The sequence below is a fragment of the Myxine glutinosa genome, chromosome 14 (genome assembly GCF_964187855.1).
Source record: "Myxine glutinosa chromosome 14, kmMyxGlut1.1, whole genome shotgun sequence".
Lineage (NCBI taxonomy): Eukaryota > Metazoa > Chordata > Myxini > Myxiniformes > Myxinidae > Myxine > Myxine glutinosa.
In genome coordinates, this window is record NC_136274.1 from 15,383,282 (window position 1) to 15,400,400 (window position 17,119).

General features: G+C 44.0%; 1 protein-coding gene across 4 annotated transcripts in view; it reads right to left on the reverse strand.

Annotated features, from left to right (window-relative positions):
* LOC137439215 (huntingtin-interacting protein 1) overlaps window positions 1-17,119 on the reverse strand; it is a 425,088-nt gene that overhangs the window by 17,769 nt on the left and 390,200 nt on the right. For 2 of the 4 annotated variants that reach the window (XM_078768130.1, XM_078768132.1), the window contains exon 31: window positions 7,608-7,692. In XM_078768130.1, coding sequence (XP_078624256.1) covers window positions 7,608-7,692 — 85 coding nt within the window. Of the gene's footprint in view, window positions 1-7,580; window positions 7,693-17,119 lie in introns of all 4 variants that reach the window. The other 2 variants (XM_078768129.1, XM_078768131.1) reach the window with 1 other exon arrangement.

The window sequence follows — 17,119 nt, forward strand, 5'->3', positions numbered from 1 at the left end:
TCGGTGAAGCAGTGGAATTGGAGACCATGGTGCATTGGCTATGGTGCATGACGGATTAAGTGACCAAGGGGGGATAGGTACAGGACGAAGAGGAGGGGCCAAGAACTGAACCTTGGGGGACACCTTAAGGGGGAGTGAATTGTGGTGATTAAGCTGTTGTAGATGCTGTCAATTTTGCTTTGGATGAATGGTCCAGGAAGGAAGGAGGGTGCAGGTGGCACCAGGTGTGAGTGCACAGGTGTGCACCAACAGGTGTGTGGAGCAAGGTGGTGGTATCCAGGGAGCTGAGGAGTTTGTTCACGTTGTAAAGTTTGTTTATTTAGTTTGTTTATTGTAGAGAAGAGTGCTTTTGGGATTCCGGAGCCAGAGTGGATAATTTGAGAGTAGTAGGTGGTCCATGTGAAGCTTGGGGGTGAACTAATTTGGGTTTAATAGGCACAAGCTGGTCTAAACAGGGTGAGGAGGATGGCGTGATAGATGATGTCAAAAGAGGCGTTGAGGTGAGGAGGATGAAAATGTTGAGGTTGCCGGCATCAGAGGAGAGAAAAGGTCGCTGGTGATTTTGAGGAGAGCAGTTTCAGTACTGTGGCTGGAGCAGAATCCGGATTGGGATGTTTCATACAGGTTATTGGCAGAGTGGTGATGTTTGAGTTGAGTGGCCACAGCACGTTCCAAAATTTTTGACAGAAAGGGTAGATTGGAGATGGGTCTGAAGTTATTTAGGGTGTCAGGGTTTAGTCCAGGGTTTTTCCAGAATGGGGGTGAAGTTTCACGAGTTTTTGGGGAAATCGGTATGTGAAGCTGGATTAAGTTGGAACTGCTTGATGAGCCATGGAGATGGATTGGGTTTTGTTGTTGGTTGTCTGGGAGTTCGGTTGTTGCATTTCCAAAGGTTTCTGTGTGGTGGACACACTAGTTGGCTGTCGTCTTGTGTGACGTGGATGGAGATGTATGTGGCTGTGTGTGGCTGCCTGGAGGGGAAGGCGGCTACAGTGGTTGATATTGGTTGTGGGTTGTCCGGGGTGCTTCGATTTGCATAAAGGGTGAAGATTGGGATATTACATTATTTTAAGTAAGTATTGGTATGAGTAATTACATAAGTAATTATGAGCTATTATGAGTAATTAGTGGTATGAGTATTAGTTATGAGTAAGTGATTATTTTAGTAAAGTTACATGTTTCGCTGTGTTGTGGATCTGCGGACAAGCTAGTTTGATGGGTACCCTGGGGTCTTCGGCGTGTCTATGTGTTTGGCTGTCTGTCACACCGGACTCTTGAATGGGTTTTCATGAGACGAATTTCAGACATAACAGTGAGAATCTATTTTGAGCGAATCACAGTGGGTGAGGAAAACATTGTGTGTGACCAGACACCAGAACTGACCAGAATTGAAATTGGAAGTAGACCAGGTTATTTCTATTATTTGTTTATTCGTGAAAATAAATAAATAATAGGGGGAGGTTAATGGAGGTTAATGGTGGTTTGTTTGTGTTAATGGAGGTTAATGGTGGTTTGTTTGTGTTAATTCTAGTTGAAACTCTCACTGAAGTAATTTTCGTTTATTTTTATTTTTTGATTCGATTTGAGAGTTGAGATGATTGATTTTTTATTAATTTTATAATTTTATTTTTATTGATGTTGGAAACAGGTAATGGGATGCTGAGAGAAGGATGGAATTTAATTTGAATTGGACTGGATTAAATGGGATTGAATTGAAAAATTGAATATTGAATAAAATTGGATCCACTTGGAAAAAAGTGGATTAGGAAATTGGAGACCTGTAGACCAGGCGCTCCCAGGAGACTTGTGGATCAGGTGTTCCACCAGAGGAAAAAGACCAGGTGTTCGTGGAGCACTTCACCTGCAAGAACGCCTTGGAACCAAGGTGGAAGGGACCAGTCCAGGTGTTGCTGACTACACCAACGGCAGTCTTTTGCGAGGGCAAGACTTCGTGGATCCACGCCACGCACTGTAAGTTGGCCATACAAGCACCAGACACCACACCCCCAGAACACAGTAAGGATGGGCCTAATCATAGGTACAATACTATTGATAGCGACGGCAGCTAGGGGAAACTCCGATTCCAATAGATGCGAAAACGAAACCCGACACCTCACCGTAACATGGGGACAAAGAGTATCACTACCATGTTTCGAACAGAAAGCCCTGCACACAAATTGGGTAAGCGTAAAATGGCTAGCACTGTCGGCAGGGCCTGGACGCGTTGGCATGGTACTACAAAAGCAACGAGAGTTCCGGGAAGACGGGCGAGCTAGCATTGAGACCTTGGCCCAACCAGGATACAAATGGGGAACCCCTGATTTTAAGCTACAAACACGCACGCGCCTAGAGAAAGGCATGACTATGCAGGTCCGGTGCAGCGTCTGGACCCCTGGCGCGGCCGGTGGCGAAAGGAACTACATACCATGCATCGAATACATACTCACGCCACAACCCCAGAATAAGGCCCCAAAGAAGGGTGAAAACACATATTGGAAAGTGGCCAGGGAAGTGGCAACAATTCAAAATAGGACACACTGCTGGTCGTGCATGCACTTTCCCCAAGCAGGCACCACAGGAATACACATGATAGTGCTACCTCTGTCCCTCAATGACCTCTGCTCACAACCTATCGATCCCCCATGTTTAGTCACCACGCTGGAAAGAGAAGGGGTTGACAACGGCAAGAGTTGCAATCGACAATTTAATTATCGCCCGTCAATGATTGCCCATGTGGCCGAGAGGCCTGCCCCCGTCTGGGTCAAACCACAGAAAGGGAGGGTCTGCCTCCAGGGTTCCGGCCACTTGCGTATGGGAGAATCAGAATGCGCCTACACTCTCCCCGGGAAGCTGGGACAAGGGAGCTCGGGGATTACATTACGAATAGTACTGCAAGATAAACACAACCACAACATAACGGCTATAACATTCTCTAGGGGGGTTAGTAGGATTAATGGGGTGGTAAAGGGACTCCAGTGCTTATCCACCCACCTGGTCCCACCCCATGGGACAATGTTTATATGCGGCGACAAGGCTTACCCCTATTTACCAAATAATTGGGGGGGCACATGTTATCTGGGTTCAGTCCTTCCTGACGTTGAGATACTGGATGAGCTAGACCCAAAGTCCTTGGACAGGCGTTATAAGAGGTCAGTCATGAACGAAGATGGAACCACTAAACTACACGGGAGCCTAGGGGAAAAGGTGTTTGGTTTCTTCTTCCCAGGAGCGGGCACAGTCATGGATAGTTTCCGGATAGATAAATTGGCTTTGGCCCTAGAAAAGGTGGCAAACGACACCGCTACGGCTCATGACATACTATTGGATCGATCGGATCGCGCGCGAAAATTCTTATACATTTAGCTGGCTCACTGGCTGGTTCCAGGGATGGACGGGCACCATAGTGAAGTGGTTATTGACCGCACTGGCTGTGATAATCGGGGTAGTAATTTGGGGGGCACTAATGAAATCTCTAGTCCTCCTCTGTATGAGAAAGTATTTTACAGGATGGAAAGTGAAGAAGCCGCCGACAACAACTATGGCTCTGACCACAGAGGCCGTCGACCTGAACGGGTCCTTCAACAAGGCAGTTGCGACCAGCGCTCCAGAAAATTGTATTGAATTTTGTGACGACTGTGATACTTGTGTGGATCCCATGTGGGAACTGGCTGCTGCCTGTAACGGTGTATGTGATGACTGTGATACTTGTGCTATAAACCCCTTGCGTGTACTGGCTAACGCTGCTTATGTATTACAAGCGGACAGCTGCACGCCCCCTTCCGACCCAACTATGGATCTGATTGCGACACTGGGTCTGGCGGTCGAGGGACCCGACGTGGATATCCTAGACCCGCAAGCCGACCAGGCGCCCATGGGAGACTTTGACATAAAGGAAGTCCCTCTCTTTTCTTCAAATGTTTCGGATCTCTTTGATCCAAATGTTTCGGATCTCTTTGATCCACATGTTGCGGATCTCTTTGCTTCAAGTGATTCGGATTCGGATTTTTACGCTCTGTACCCTGACCAGGAAATTGAGACACAAGATACTGACGACATTTTGTATTCCCCAGAACAGCAACACGTGAGGGACCTCATGGGCATGACCGTTGATTAACTTCGAAGATCTGCAAGGACTGCGTCTGCAAAGGGTGGGGGGAGCCAGTTCCGCAGGGGAAGTGATGCACCCTCTGGCGGAGCAGAACCTCATCTGGACCAGACGTCTTCGTTGTGGATCCGAAACGTTAATGAACTTTCATGTTTTGAGCCCTCAGGCTCCGAGCACGCACCACACGACACGTTCGCCAAATGCACGGGCGAGGCGCTTTGGGCGCACGATATGCCCTTGGGAGATACCCGCATTACACAATTATTTTTTCAATACCCGCATTACACAATTATTTTTCAATAAAGCCCGATGTGGCACGTTGTCTCTTAAGATACTTTGTCTCGACGAGACAAGAGGAAGGAATGTCAAGTAGTAGATTTGTTATTGCCTAAAGTTCAGTTATAGACGTTGGGTGTTAATGTGTTATGATTTATATGATGTCTAAAAATGCTATTTCATAAAGTAAATAAAGGGTTTTTGCTTCGTTTTAGTTTTGGATGAGGAAAAGCTTAAAATGAGGTCATGCTGAACAGATTGTATACGTGTGCTTTTTTCGAGGCTGGTCGTAAAACCACGCCCACATGCGCTTGTTTTAGCGTAATGCTAGTAGAATGACATGATCGTTAACCATATATATTTTGTTTTAATCTCAGCAACGCATGACTCTGTATAAACATGCTTTGGATTACTCATGTACACAAACCCATAAAATATATGGGTTTGTTTGGCTAAGCATACACTCTTCTCTTTGTGAGTTACAGTTCTGTTTTCTCGGAGCCCAGAAAAACAATTGGTCCAAATGATAAAGGAAAGGCTGACTCCCCCGAATTATAACGGTGGGAGGAACCTCTCCCAGTGTTGTTTGTTCCCTCGGAGATTTCCTGATAAAACGTGTCCCTATATAAATGGACTGGGAATCAATGTGTTTTCAGGAAGGCTTGACGTGGCATGTTCTTGCTGTAGATTGCTGTAGACGTCGGTCTCCTCCGGATCCGTATAAGTTGGTTTATTAATAAAGCTGCGCCATTTTTCAGGCTATTTGTGGACTTCTTTTGCAAACGAAGAGCTGATTCTTCACATATATATATATATATATATATATATATATATATATATATATATATATATATATATATATATACATATATATATATACACACACATATATATATATATACATATACATATATATATATATATATATATAAATAAATAAACATGTGTATATATATTCACCATTGGGAGGAAGACCTAATTCAAACATGTTGAAATGTTGAAGCACAATATATTTACCTAACTAGATCCCTTGATTCACAAAGAAACATTACACAAGTACAGATACATTCAAATCAACAAATAATGATCATACAATATTTTCTTAATCAATTGGCTAATAGCAATAACTAAACCACTAGTGATTCATCCGAAGATGTATCTTTTAGAAATTTATTTAAAAAGTCATTAGTAAAATTTTTTATTAATTAGGTCATTCATCGAATAATTAAATAATTAATCGATTGAATGATTAATCAATAAATCAAAAATATCCTTTAGAGCCAAATCACTTGGTCATTGTCATGTCCAAATATCAGCTTCCCAGCTCAAAAGGTGCCTGAGATATTGGCCAGAAGAGAAAGAAAATAAATAAATGATTAATAATGAAAATAAATAAATAATAATCATAAAAAATTAAATAATTAATCAATTGCCTAACAGAACACATAAACCACCACCATTTCATCCGAATGTAACAAAAAAAAAATTTTTTTTAGTCATTAATCAAATAATTAAATAATTAATCGATTAATTGATTTAAAAAAATAACCTTGCCAGCCAAATCACTTGGTGATTGTCATGTCCAAATATCAGCTTCCTAGCTCAAAAGATGCCTGAGATAATGCCCAGAAGAGAAAGGAAATATTTTCGTACTTAATTGCTAATAATTAAATAACTAATCAATTAATTGATTAATCAATAAATCAATAAATCAAATATATATTTTACAGCGAAATCACTTGGTCATTGGCCTGTCCAAATATCAGCTTCCTAACTCAAAAGGTGCCTGAGTTAATGGTCAGAAGAGAAAGTAAATTTAATTAATTAAATAAGTACTTAATTAATCGCTAATAATTAAATTACTCCTCAATTAATTGATTAATCAAAAAACAAAAAAACAATGTTTTTGACAAAGGACTTGCTCACTATTGTGCCGAAATTTCAGCTTCCTAGCTCAAAGGATGGCTGAGATATCGCCCGGACAAACAAACAAGAAAACAAGAAAACAAACAAGAAAACAAACAACCAGAGTGAAAACTGAGTACTCCCTTTCAGCGTGCGTCATTGCCGAGCCCCCTTCGGTGCCCGGCAATGACGATTTGCAATGCCTGGAGATGGCATAGGAAAGGAGCGGTGCACAACAAACAAGAAAACAAACAACCAGAGTGAAAACTTAGCACTCCCTTTCAGCTTGCGTCACTGCCGAGCCCCCTTCGGTGCCCGGCAATGACGATTTGCAATGCCTGGAGATGGCATAGGAAAGGTGCGGTGTACAAAAACAACCAGAGTGAAAACTGAGTACTCCCTTTCAGCGTGCGTCACTGCCGAGCCCCCTTCGGTGCCCAGCAATGACAATTTGCAATGCCTGGAGATGGCATAGGAAAGGTGCGGTGTACAAAAACAACCAGAGTGAAAACTGAGTACTCCCTTGCAGCGTGCGTCACTGCCGAGCCCCCTTCAGTGCCTGGCAATGACGTTTTGCAATGCCTGGAGATGGCATAGGAAAGGTGCGGTGTACAAAAACAACCAGAGTGAAAACTGAGTACTCCCTTTCAGCGTGCGTCACTGCCGAGCCCCCTTCGGTGCCCGGCAATGACGATTTGCAATGCCTGGAGATGGCATAGGAAAGGTGCGGTGTACAAAAACAACCAGAGTGAAAACTGAGTACTCCCTTTCAGCATGCGTCACTGCCGAGCCCTCTTCGGTGCCCGGCAATGACGATTTGCAATGCCTGGAGATGGAATAGGAAAGGTGCGGTGTACAAAAGGTAATGGACGGACAGACAGACATACAAACATCATGACCATTTTATAAATTAATCTCTTCGAGAATCAAGATGAGATGACCTAATAATACAAAATAAAAGTCCGTTTATAAAAGCTGGCTATTCATAAAGCCTAATGCTCCGCAGACAAGTCCATTTAGTTTAATGAAAGTTCATGGCAAATGAGAAATTAGTTTTACAAAGATTCATTGAGTAAGCACAATGGCTTTCTTTGTTAAACATTGTGGGTAAAATTGGATCAACACGAAGCTATTTTGTGCTTTTTTTGTTTTCCCTCCTCGCTCAAGGCAACCAATGAATCTCCATGGAGACCATCTCTAAAATAGCATCGCAATCTTGCAATTTCTTACTCAATGATCTCGCACCCATTGTGCACTCTCTCTCTGTACCATTTCCTTCCGCCCCCGCACATACCATCTTCATCCCAACCCTCAGCGGCACCTGCCAGCTCGTAGTGCTTCTTGCGTAGTTCTCCGAGATGCTCACGTTCACGCTGCAGAGAACTCTCAAGCTCAAGGACTCGTACCTGCATCCGCAAGACAAACATCCAGGATTTTGTCGCTCGCATTGCCACCGCCATACAAGTCCAACGTTCTTTCGCTGATAGACGAAAGCTCCTAAATAATAATCTGCAGCTTTGGTTCATGTTGCGATGATAGGGTGACGAAATTTATGAATACGGGATGAAATATTTGAAGGATGTACATAAATGATATAATAAATTTAACCCCTGATTGGTAAATTTTCTGGCTGGCTTGGTTAATTTTTCTGAGTAAATTTAATTCGGAACCGGTTTGTTGTGCAATCCAAAGGAAGTATGCCAACCACCTTGAAAAGGCAGGAGAGGCAGACATTTTGGGCGTTAACCTTTTGTCGTCCACGGCGGTTGGTACCCAGCTAACACAACACCGTTGGGCCAACGTTGGCCCGACGGTGTTGTGTTAGCTGGGTTATACCTCGATCAATGCCCTCTTGATTTCATCCATCGTGAAGAGATTCGCACGGCAAGTGGTAAATCCTGTGGATTACCGGAAGCTCAAATCCATACACACGTAAAATCCCCCAAAAGTCTGTGCATTCCTGATGCTGTGAATGCTCTCGGATGAAAGGGAAGACACATTAACCACCATGGCGTCATTTTCGCCATGAACAAACTGACGTTTGGTGAAACCACGGGATACTGCAGGTCGATTGTGGTTTAACCACAAGGAACCACAACAAAAGGAACCACCCCGGCAGTGGAAAAAGAAAAAAAACCGATCCTGTTGGAAGGAAATTAAAAATGGCTGCTCGAGCTGTGCAGCAAATTGAGAAGCTTCATCGGCGATGAACAGTGAGGTTTGTGCTGCAGCGGTGGTCTATTTGACAGAATGAAAGGAATCCAGAGCAACATGCCCACGTGTGCCACGTTCTTAATCATGTGCATGGATTGGGAATGTTATCGGGAACCTTGGGCCTTGTGCAACGCAAAATCCACCTCATTCATCGCCTTGAGCACCGGTGACACCTGACTGTATGGCTTTATGAAAGTCTTTTTTATTGATGCCACTGGAAAATACTTTCTTACCAAGTGAATTTTTTTTTTTTAAACGTCTTTTTGTGAATCATACAGACACACACACACACACACATCTGTAGCAAGTGGAATGCATAAAGTAACCCTTTTCCAACAACCAATTTCATCTGCATTTCACTCCTGACTCTAAACGATCCCTCCCCCTTAACCCTCCTGTGTTGTATTTTATAAATAAATAAATAAAAAGTTGTTGTGATAACCCTCTGAGGGTTGCACTGTCGAATTGTCAGGACGCACAGATGTGAGGCAGGAGTACAGCAATTAGACAGTCGAGCAGACACTATTACCTGTTGTGCATAATCCAATTGGACACATGGCGGAGATTGCCACGATCACAGAAGCCATGACACAGCTGATTCGGTTCACCATGCCATCCAATCATAGCATCGAGAAGTTGCTCAGACTGCACTGGGTACAATAATTAAGGATATGGACGTCTTTTACACCACCTTATTTATCATGTTACATTAGTTAATCGTGCCTGTTATTTGTGTCCTTTATGACGTCTTTAACAACAACAAGTTTCTTGTTTGGAATGATTTTCAATTATGTTTGAATGGCAGTCAGACAGTCGAAATTTTTTTAGATTTCACTCTGGCCTGGTTTTGGCTTAGCGGTTAGGGTGCCGGCTTGGGATCCTAGGATCCTGGGTTCGTTGGCTTAGCGGTTACGGTGCTGGCTTGGGATCCTAGGACTTCCAGGACAGAAGTTGGTATTTCAAAAAAGTGGAATTGGGGTGAAATTAGCAGGGGTAGAAAAGATCAAGGTTTTGGATGGGGGAAGATAAGAGATGGTGGTGAACAGCTGTTTTAAAGACCTGGAGGGTGGAGTGGGATTGAAGAGAGTGAGGGAGTTTGTTCCAGAGGTGGGAGAAAAGAGGAATGAAGGAGTGAAGGTGAGCAGAGAGTCTTGATTTTGGCAGTTTAACCATAAGAGGGTTGCAGGCAGATCTTGTGCGATCTGTAGGAATATTTGCGGGACAGAGCCCAGAGAGAGCTGGGGGGACAAGGCCAGAGAGGAGTCGGTAGAAGACGGAAAGACCACCAACCTGCCTGCGGTGAGTGAGTGAGAGGCCCTTGGTGTTAGCTTCATCGCGGGAGATTCCAATGATTCTGAATGCTTTGGTTTCAACAGCGTGAAGACGAGCTAGGTGTGAGGCATGAGCACCAGCCCAGAGGGGAGAGCAGTATTCCATTGAGCTGCGGATGAAACCCTTGTACGTGTTGAGGAGCTCAGGTGTGCCAAGGAAGGACCGCACGACGGAGGATGCCCAGTCGGCGACTGGCTTTGGAGGCCAGATTTGAAATGTGGTTTTCCCAGGAAAGATCATGGCAGATAGTGAGACCCAAAAGCTTGAGTGACAGAACTTCTTGGAGAGGACTATTCAGAAAGTGGATGGGAGGGTTGTCCAGTCGGTCTTTTCAGAGAGACATCGTAAGAGTGTGAGATTTGTCAGGATGGAAAGACATGTTCCACTTGTTTGCCCAGTCTGTGATTTTGTCCGGGTCTGCAGAGAGTGAGGAGGCTGCAGACTGCCGATCTGAGGGATGAAGAATGGAGCGACAGAGAGTAGAGTCATCAGCAAAGAGATAGAGAGGATTTTCAAGAGAGTCAGAGAGATCATTGATGAAGACCAGAAAAAGCACAGGTCCCAGAACACTGCCTTGGGGAACTCCAGCCTGAACAGGAAGAGGAGATGAGAGAAACCCATTCAGGGCCACACGTTGACTACGACTAGACAGGACGTCCGCCAGCCATGCGTGGAGATTTCCATGGATACCAAAAGAGGAGAGTTTGGTGAGCAGAGCAGGGTGCCAGACCGTATCGAAGGCACGTGATATGTCAAGGGAGACTGCTCTAATTTCCTGTTTGGCATTGAGGACCTCCATCCATTGTTGAGAAAGCAGAAGCAGCATGTCCAGAGTAGAGTGTCCAGGTCTGAAACCAAATTGATGATCAGAGATCAAGCCATTGGAGAAGAGGAAAGATTTCATATCTGAAGCAATGATGGATTCCATGACTTTGCTGATAATTGGGAGGAGGCTGATTGGTCTGTAGTTGCTGGGATCTGTTTTTGCACCTTTTATGTGCAAAGCGGTGATGTTGGCAGATTTCCAAGCAGATCGAAGATGACCTTGAGCAAAAGAGAGGGAGAAGAGAACAGAGAGAGAGAGAGTGAAAGAGCAGAAGAACAGGATTTTAGGACCCGTGGGCTGATGCCGTCAGGTCCAGTTTCAGAATCAGAGTCGAGGGTTGACCGAAACTTTTCCACCTTGTCAGGAGGAAAGGACACAGAGTCCAGGAGCAACTGGGTACGACTGGGTACGGTGGGTACAGAGAGGGATGGGTTTTGGACACAAGATTCAGAGGCAAACACAGAGTTGAGGCATTCAGCTCTTCTTGGTTTGATGAAGGTTATTGTTTCTTGCTGTGTATTTCCTTGTCGACAGAAAATGTTGTCCTCCTCGGGAATTAAAATTTGTGATTCTTCTTCTGACAAAAGTTATGGACATTGAATTTCTTGATTCATCTATTACATACTATCTAAAAAATATCCCTATCAGGTCGTTGGCTTAGCGGTTAGGGTGCCGGCTTGGGATCCTAGGATCCTGGGTTCGTTGGCTTAGCGGTTAGGGTGCTGGCTTGGGATCCTAGGATCCTGGATTCGTTGGCTTCGTTGTTAGGGTGCCGGCTTGAGATCCTAGGATCCTGGATTCGTTGGCTTAGCGGTTAGGGTGCCGGCTTGGGATCCTAGGATCCTGGGTTCGTTGGTTTCGCGGTTCGGGTGCTGGCTTGGGATCCTAGGATCCTGGATTTGTTGGCTTAGCGGTTCGGGTGCTGGCTTGGAATCCTAGGATCCTGGGTTCATTGGCTTAGCGGTTAGGGTGCTGGCTTGGGATCCTAGGATCCTGGATTTGTTGGCTTAGCAGTTAGGGTGCTGGCTTGGGATCCTCGGATCCTGGGTTTGAATCCCGGTCGATCGCTGAATTAACGACAGGGTGGTTGACTCAGCCTGTCATCCTTCCGAGGTCGGCAAATTGAGTACCATTTCACTGGTAATTCCCTGTGTGTCGCAAAAGGCGACTAACAGGGTTGGCAGCAGGAAGGGCATCCGGCCATAAAACATTGTTTCAAAAAGGGGACAACGGTGCCCGGAAAAGGCCAACCCCTGCTCTGCGGGGATAAATGGCCTCTCAAGGTGGTTCTAAAGGTGGTTCTTCCATGTACATGTGCGATCGGGACAAATTCAGAGACAGAGTATTGCTAAACTACAACTTTGTTTTCCGATTCATGTTCAAAATATAACATTTCAACTAAAATTAATTTGTGCCGAGATCGTAAATTGACTTTTGTGGACAGACAGACAGAAGTGAAGCGATTGCTTTACCCCACGTTTCGCTACCTGTTGATATTGCCGAACCCCTTCGGAACTAGAACGACACTTGGTAGAGTGCAGACCTCCACCAGGCTGAACACTTTACACTTTATAGAACGCTGACAGGCCGGATCCGGATCTTCACCAAAATCCAATCAATTCGTCCTTGTCACACACCCAACCTGTATACCAAGTTTTTTCTGAATCCGTCTATAACTTTTTTAGACATCGTGCTATATATCGTTTTACCCTTATTTCCCAATGGTGAAGAATCACTTTTAAAATATCGTATAAAAAAACCACCTTTAGAGGCTATTTTTCCCCGCAAAGCGGGGGTTGGCCTTTTTCGGGAACCGTGGTTGTTGTTGTTTTTCGGTCCCCTTTTTGAAGCAATGTTTTACGGCCGGATGCCCTTCCTGACGCCAACCCTTTTTGCCGCCTTTAACGACAAACAGGGAATTACCAGTGAACTGGTACTCAATTAGCCGACCTCGGAAGGATGACAGGCTGAGTCAACCCCCCTGGCGTTAATTCAGCAATCGACCGGGATTCGAACCCAGGATCCTAGGATCCTAAGCCGGCACCCTAGCCGCTAGCCCAACACCAGGGACTAAGTAAGTAAATAAGTAAAAAATATCGTATCCGGATGCAAATCCCCATCATAACCTTTTGAGATATCCTGCTCACAAACAAACAAACAAACAAACAAACATGGGTGAAAACATAACTTCGTCCACACGTTAGGTGTCGGGGGCAACAACAATCGATCAAATTCATATAGAGGGGCCTGCAAATAAATTGAATCGAAAGTTAGTAGATTATAACGTCAGGTGTAACAATGAATCATTCATTCTTCAGAGAAATAGCAATTTCCGTGTTGGAATTGCGCTTTGCTGATTGATGATTGACAATGCAGGGGCATTCGAGGATGCCCCAGTGGTTCAAGTGAGTTTAAGTCAGGCCTCTGAGATGGTCATAACATATTCTCAACAATGTTCTCCTCAAACCAATTCCTTACCTTGTACCAATTAGTGTGGCAAGGTGTGATACGAGGGTGGCAGACAAAAGGGCAAGTTCCAGGGTATATCATAAAAGCCGGGGGTAAAGAGTTACGCAAAACGTCACAACAAAACACCTACGGAGAGCACTTGCTGCCGTTGTTGGGGAAAAGTGTGGGCTTGCAGATAGTGAGAATCCATTTCAAGTTTGGGGGATGCTGGTGCCAAGGGTACAAGTGAGTTACTGTAAGTAAATAAGTCACAGTTGTATGTGAAATAGGTTTTAGTACAGAGATGAAAACCAAGGTTTAAATGTAAAGACAAATCAAGTGTAAATCCACAGTCTAACGCGAAAGTGATTACGCTTTATCGGAATGGGGGATGAAGCATCGTGTTTACACTCGCATCGGTAAAACGGTCTTTCCACCTGTCCGCTTTGAGCCGGTGAAATCAATATCACAGGAGAGGCTAACGATATGTCGGCGACACATTTAATTTCCAGTATGTGCGCAATTCGGGATCGTACATCAATGTTAACCACAGAGACGGTACAAACGATGCAAACCTTGAGATCAACCACACGGACAAGAAAAGCAGGCGAGTCACGTGATGTTACAAGGTGTCCAGAGGTGTACAATACAGGCACCATGGTGGGTTGTAAGAGAAAGCCCACACCTGCATTCTCAGGACAACTTGGAATGGGTACGGAATACTGCTGATAAGCACCAGAGTCCCATAAGTGAATTAATCATCATCATACTAAAATACGCCATTTCTGTCTGTCTATCTGTCTGATGAATTTTTGACGCCAATACATTCTGTCGTTACTTATCCAATCTCAACCAAACCTGACAGGATGACCAAGGATTACACAACGAAGGTTGTAGCACATTCATTTGCCCCCTACCCAAGGGGTCCCCACCCACCCCCCGGGCGAGTATGCCCGCCATTGCCGTCAATGGGGTTGCGTGTTGAGGTGTATATAAATGTTAAATTAGCTTTATCGTGGCGTTTTTCCAAAGAAGATTTATCGTGGCGTTTCTCCAAAGATGCTTTTAATAACAAAATTAATGATAATCACATATTGTTAATGTTATTACAAAACAATATTAATACTAATAATGTCCCACTTCCCCAAGGCGTTTTTCCCGCAGTGATAAACTGTATAAATAGCTTATAGTTATAATGCTTAATGGCGTTTCTGTGGGAGCAACGGCTGCTACAGGAAGTAAAAATATTATAAACCACAAACACATATGCTTAGCTTTTTAAACAGTCACTAATGCTCTTTATAACACTGAATGAAGAAATTTGGAGGAATCCCGACATCCGTGAAGTAAGGTTTACTTACAGAACTGAGCGAAGATCTACTGTACTCTATATAACCCACAAATGTTGGGTTTATAACATGGCCCTTTCTGCCGCTACCGTGGCATTTTACGTAGCAAACCTTTGAAACTCGCTCCTGCTGTTTCATACGAAGCTGAAAGGGAGGAAGCCCGGGTTTTGCTACTTCACCAAGCAGCTAGCTTGCACTTGCCAAGCCAGCCGTTCCTTAACAGTTTTGAATGGAGTGCTTGCTCAAATGCTGAAACCACTTGGCGATCTCTTCACAAGAAACTTGATAAATGAACACACACCCAATGTTCTTGAGACCTGCCCATAGATCGACTGTAATCTATATACCCCAAAGAGGAATGACCCTTCCTGCCCCTCCCGGAGTCTGCGGGTGTACTAGTAAAATAAAACAGGGAAATATGTTGTGCAGAGCACGGTACTTGCAAAATCCCTGAAATAAGTTGTTGACCTTTGGCCTATGTTGACCTTTTAGCCGATGTTGACCTCAAAATAAGTGGTGGTTGAACTCAGTGATCTGATATGCAAATCCTCTTCAAATTTCAAGTCAATCGGATTAAAATTGAGGATTTTAAAATTCCACCTTAAGTTGTTGACCTTTGGCCTATGTTGACCTTTTGGCCGATTTCAACCTCTAAAGTAATAGGTGGTTGAATTCAGTGACCTGATGTGTAAATCCTCTTCAGATTTCAAGTCAATCGGATGAAAATTGAGGATTTTAGAAATTTGACAAAGTTGTTGACCTTTGGCCTATGTTGACCTTTTGACCTTTTGCCCTCAAAATCAAAAGGCTTCCATCTGATGACTAGCTCTACCATCTGGTGAAGTTTCGTAAAGATCAGTTTAAAATTGTGACCTGTAGATGATTGGCATACAAACAGACAAACGGACAGAATAACACACAAGAACAACCAATATACTTGAAAACCCTGATTTTCGCAGGTAATAAAATAAATAATTTCACTCCAAGAGGATACATTTGCAATGTACGTGACAAAAAAAATCTCCTCAAAGATCCTTAATTCTGAGCCTTATGCATACAATGCCATCATTTTCTGGGAGACAGGAGGGTGAAGAGTTAAAAGAAAGAAAAACATTCACTCAATCTAACGGGGTAACGAGGAATGCAATTATTGCTTCCAATGATGCTCCAGATGAGTCAAGGACGAAACGGCTGTTTACCTGTCATGTGTGAAGATCGAAACGACTGCTTTATCGGTGGCCTGCTCATAATGAATGGGTAATGTCAATGAGTTTGGTTTCCACCATGCTGGAAAGATCTACAATCAAAAGCCAAGTTGAGGAGGGGATCAAGAGACAAAGCAGGCCATTACTGTTCATGTTCAGATAGGTATCCACAAGGTGAAGGGACGTTTCATCTCAAGATGGCCTTGTGAGCACTCATTTGGTGGTGCCTGCATGAACATGCGCAGTGCCAAGGTTGGACAGTGCCAAAACGTAATCCCATAACGTGTTGTACTTTTGAATTTGGGGCCCAGGAAGCACTCACGATTGAATGTGTCTGTTTAATTGCACCACGGCAATGGAGGATGGGGTTACCTGCCTGCTTATGATATTCAGACAGAAATACGAGAGAGAGTACAAGGAAGATGAGGTGCAGAAAAGGCAGTTCGGCCTGTGCAGCCTCCACTGCTGAGATCCTTAAGACCTTTGAAGACCCTTTAGACATCGTTCGACATTTACATCCTTTAGACCCCTAAATACTTTTAGACCCATTGAGACCTTATAAACCCTTTAGAACCCAAAGGCCTCTAAGACCACATAAAACCCCAAAGACACCCTAACACCTCCCATAGACCCCCTATAGACCCTACATACTCCATTAGACCCTTTAGAACCCTAAGACCTGCTAAGACACTTTAGACCCAATTAGACCCTTTGAACCCCTATACCCTAAAGACCTCTTTTTAGACCCCACAGACTCTTTAGACCTCTTTTTAGACCTCACAGACCCTTTAAACCTTTACACCCTTTAAGTCCCTTCACACCCTTTATACCTCTTAGACCTTGACACCCTTTCGACCTCTTGCACCTTCAGACCCTTGAGACATGTTTAGATCTGTTTAAACTGCTTGGACCCTTGACCATTTAGAGCTTCAGACCTTTAGACCACCTAGACCCTTTTAGACATTTAGATCCCTTCAGATGTCTTGTGACCCCTTAAACATTTACATCCATTGGAGATGAGACCATTTAAACCCTTTCAACCCAAACTACGATTGGAACGTACCCTTCAGATATTTAGACCCTTTAGATCATCAATAATCTTTTAGGACTCCACCACACAAACATCTATAGTGTTCTTGCAAAACACAGACTACACATATTTCAGGAAGTAATGTGCAATCTCCACCCAGATAGTGGGGACTCTGCTAGTTATTATAATAGAGTTGCTATAGCAACTATAAAGGCAGTAACATCTCCAGGTGAAAGAAGGAACCATAAGACGCATTCAAATTTACAATAAATCAAACAGGCAAAACTACAAACCGATAACATCCTGTCTTTCTTGTCTAAATAGCCGTTAGAGTCTCAATTCTTGTGGGTTACATCTTGGTTGCTGATGTTGTAATCACGGGATATGGTCACAGGTGTTCAAATCTTAATAGCCTTAAATTATAAACTT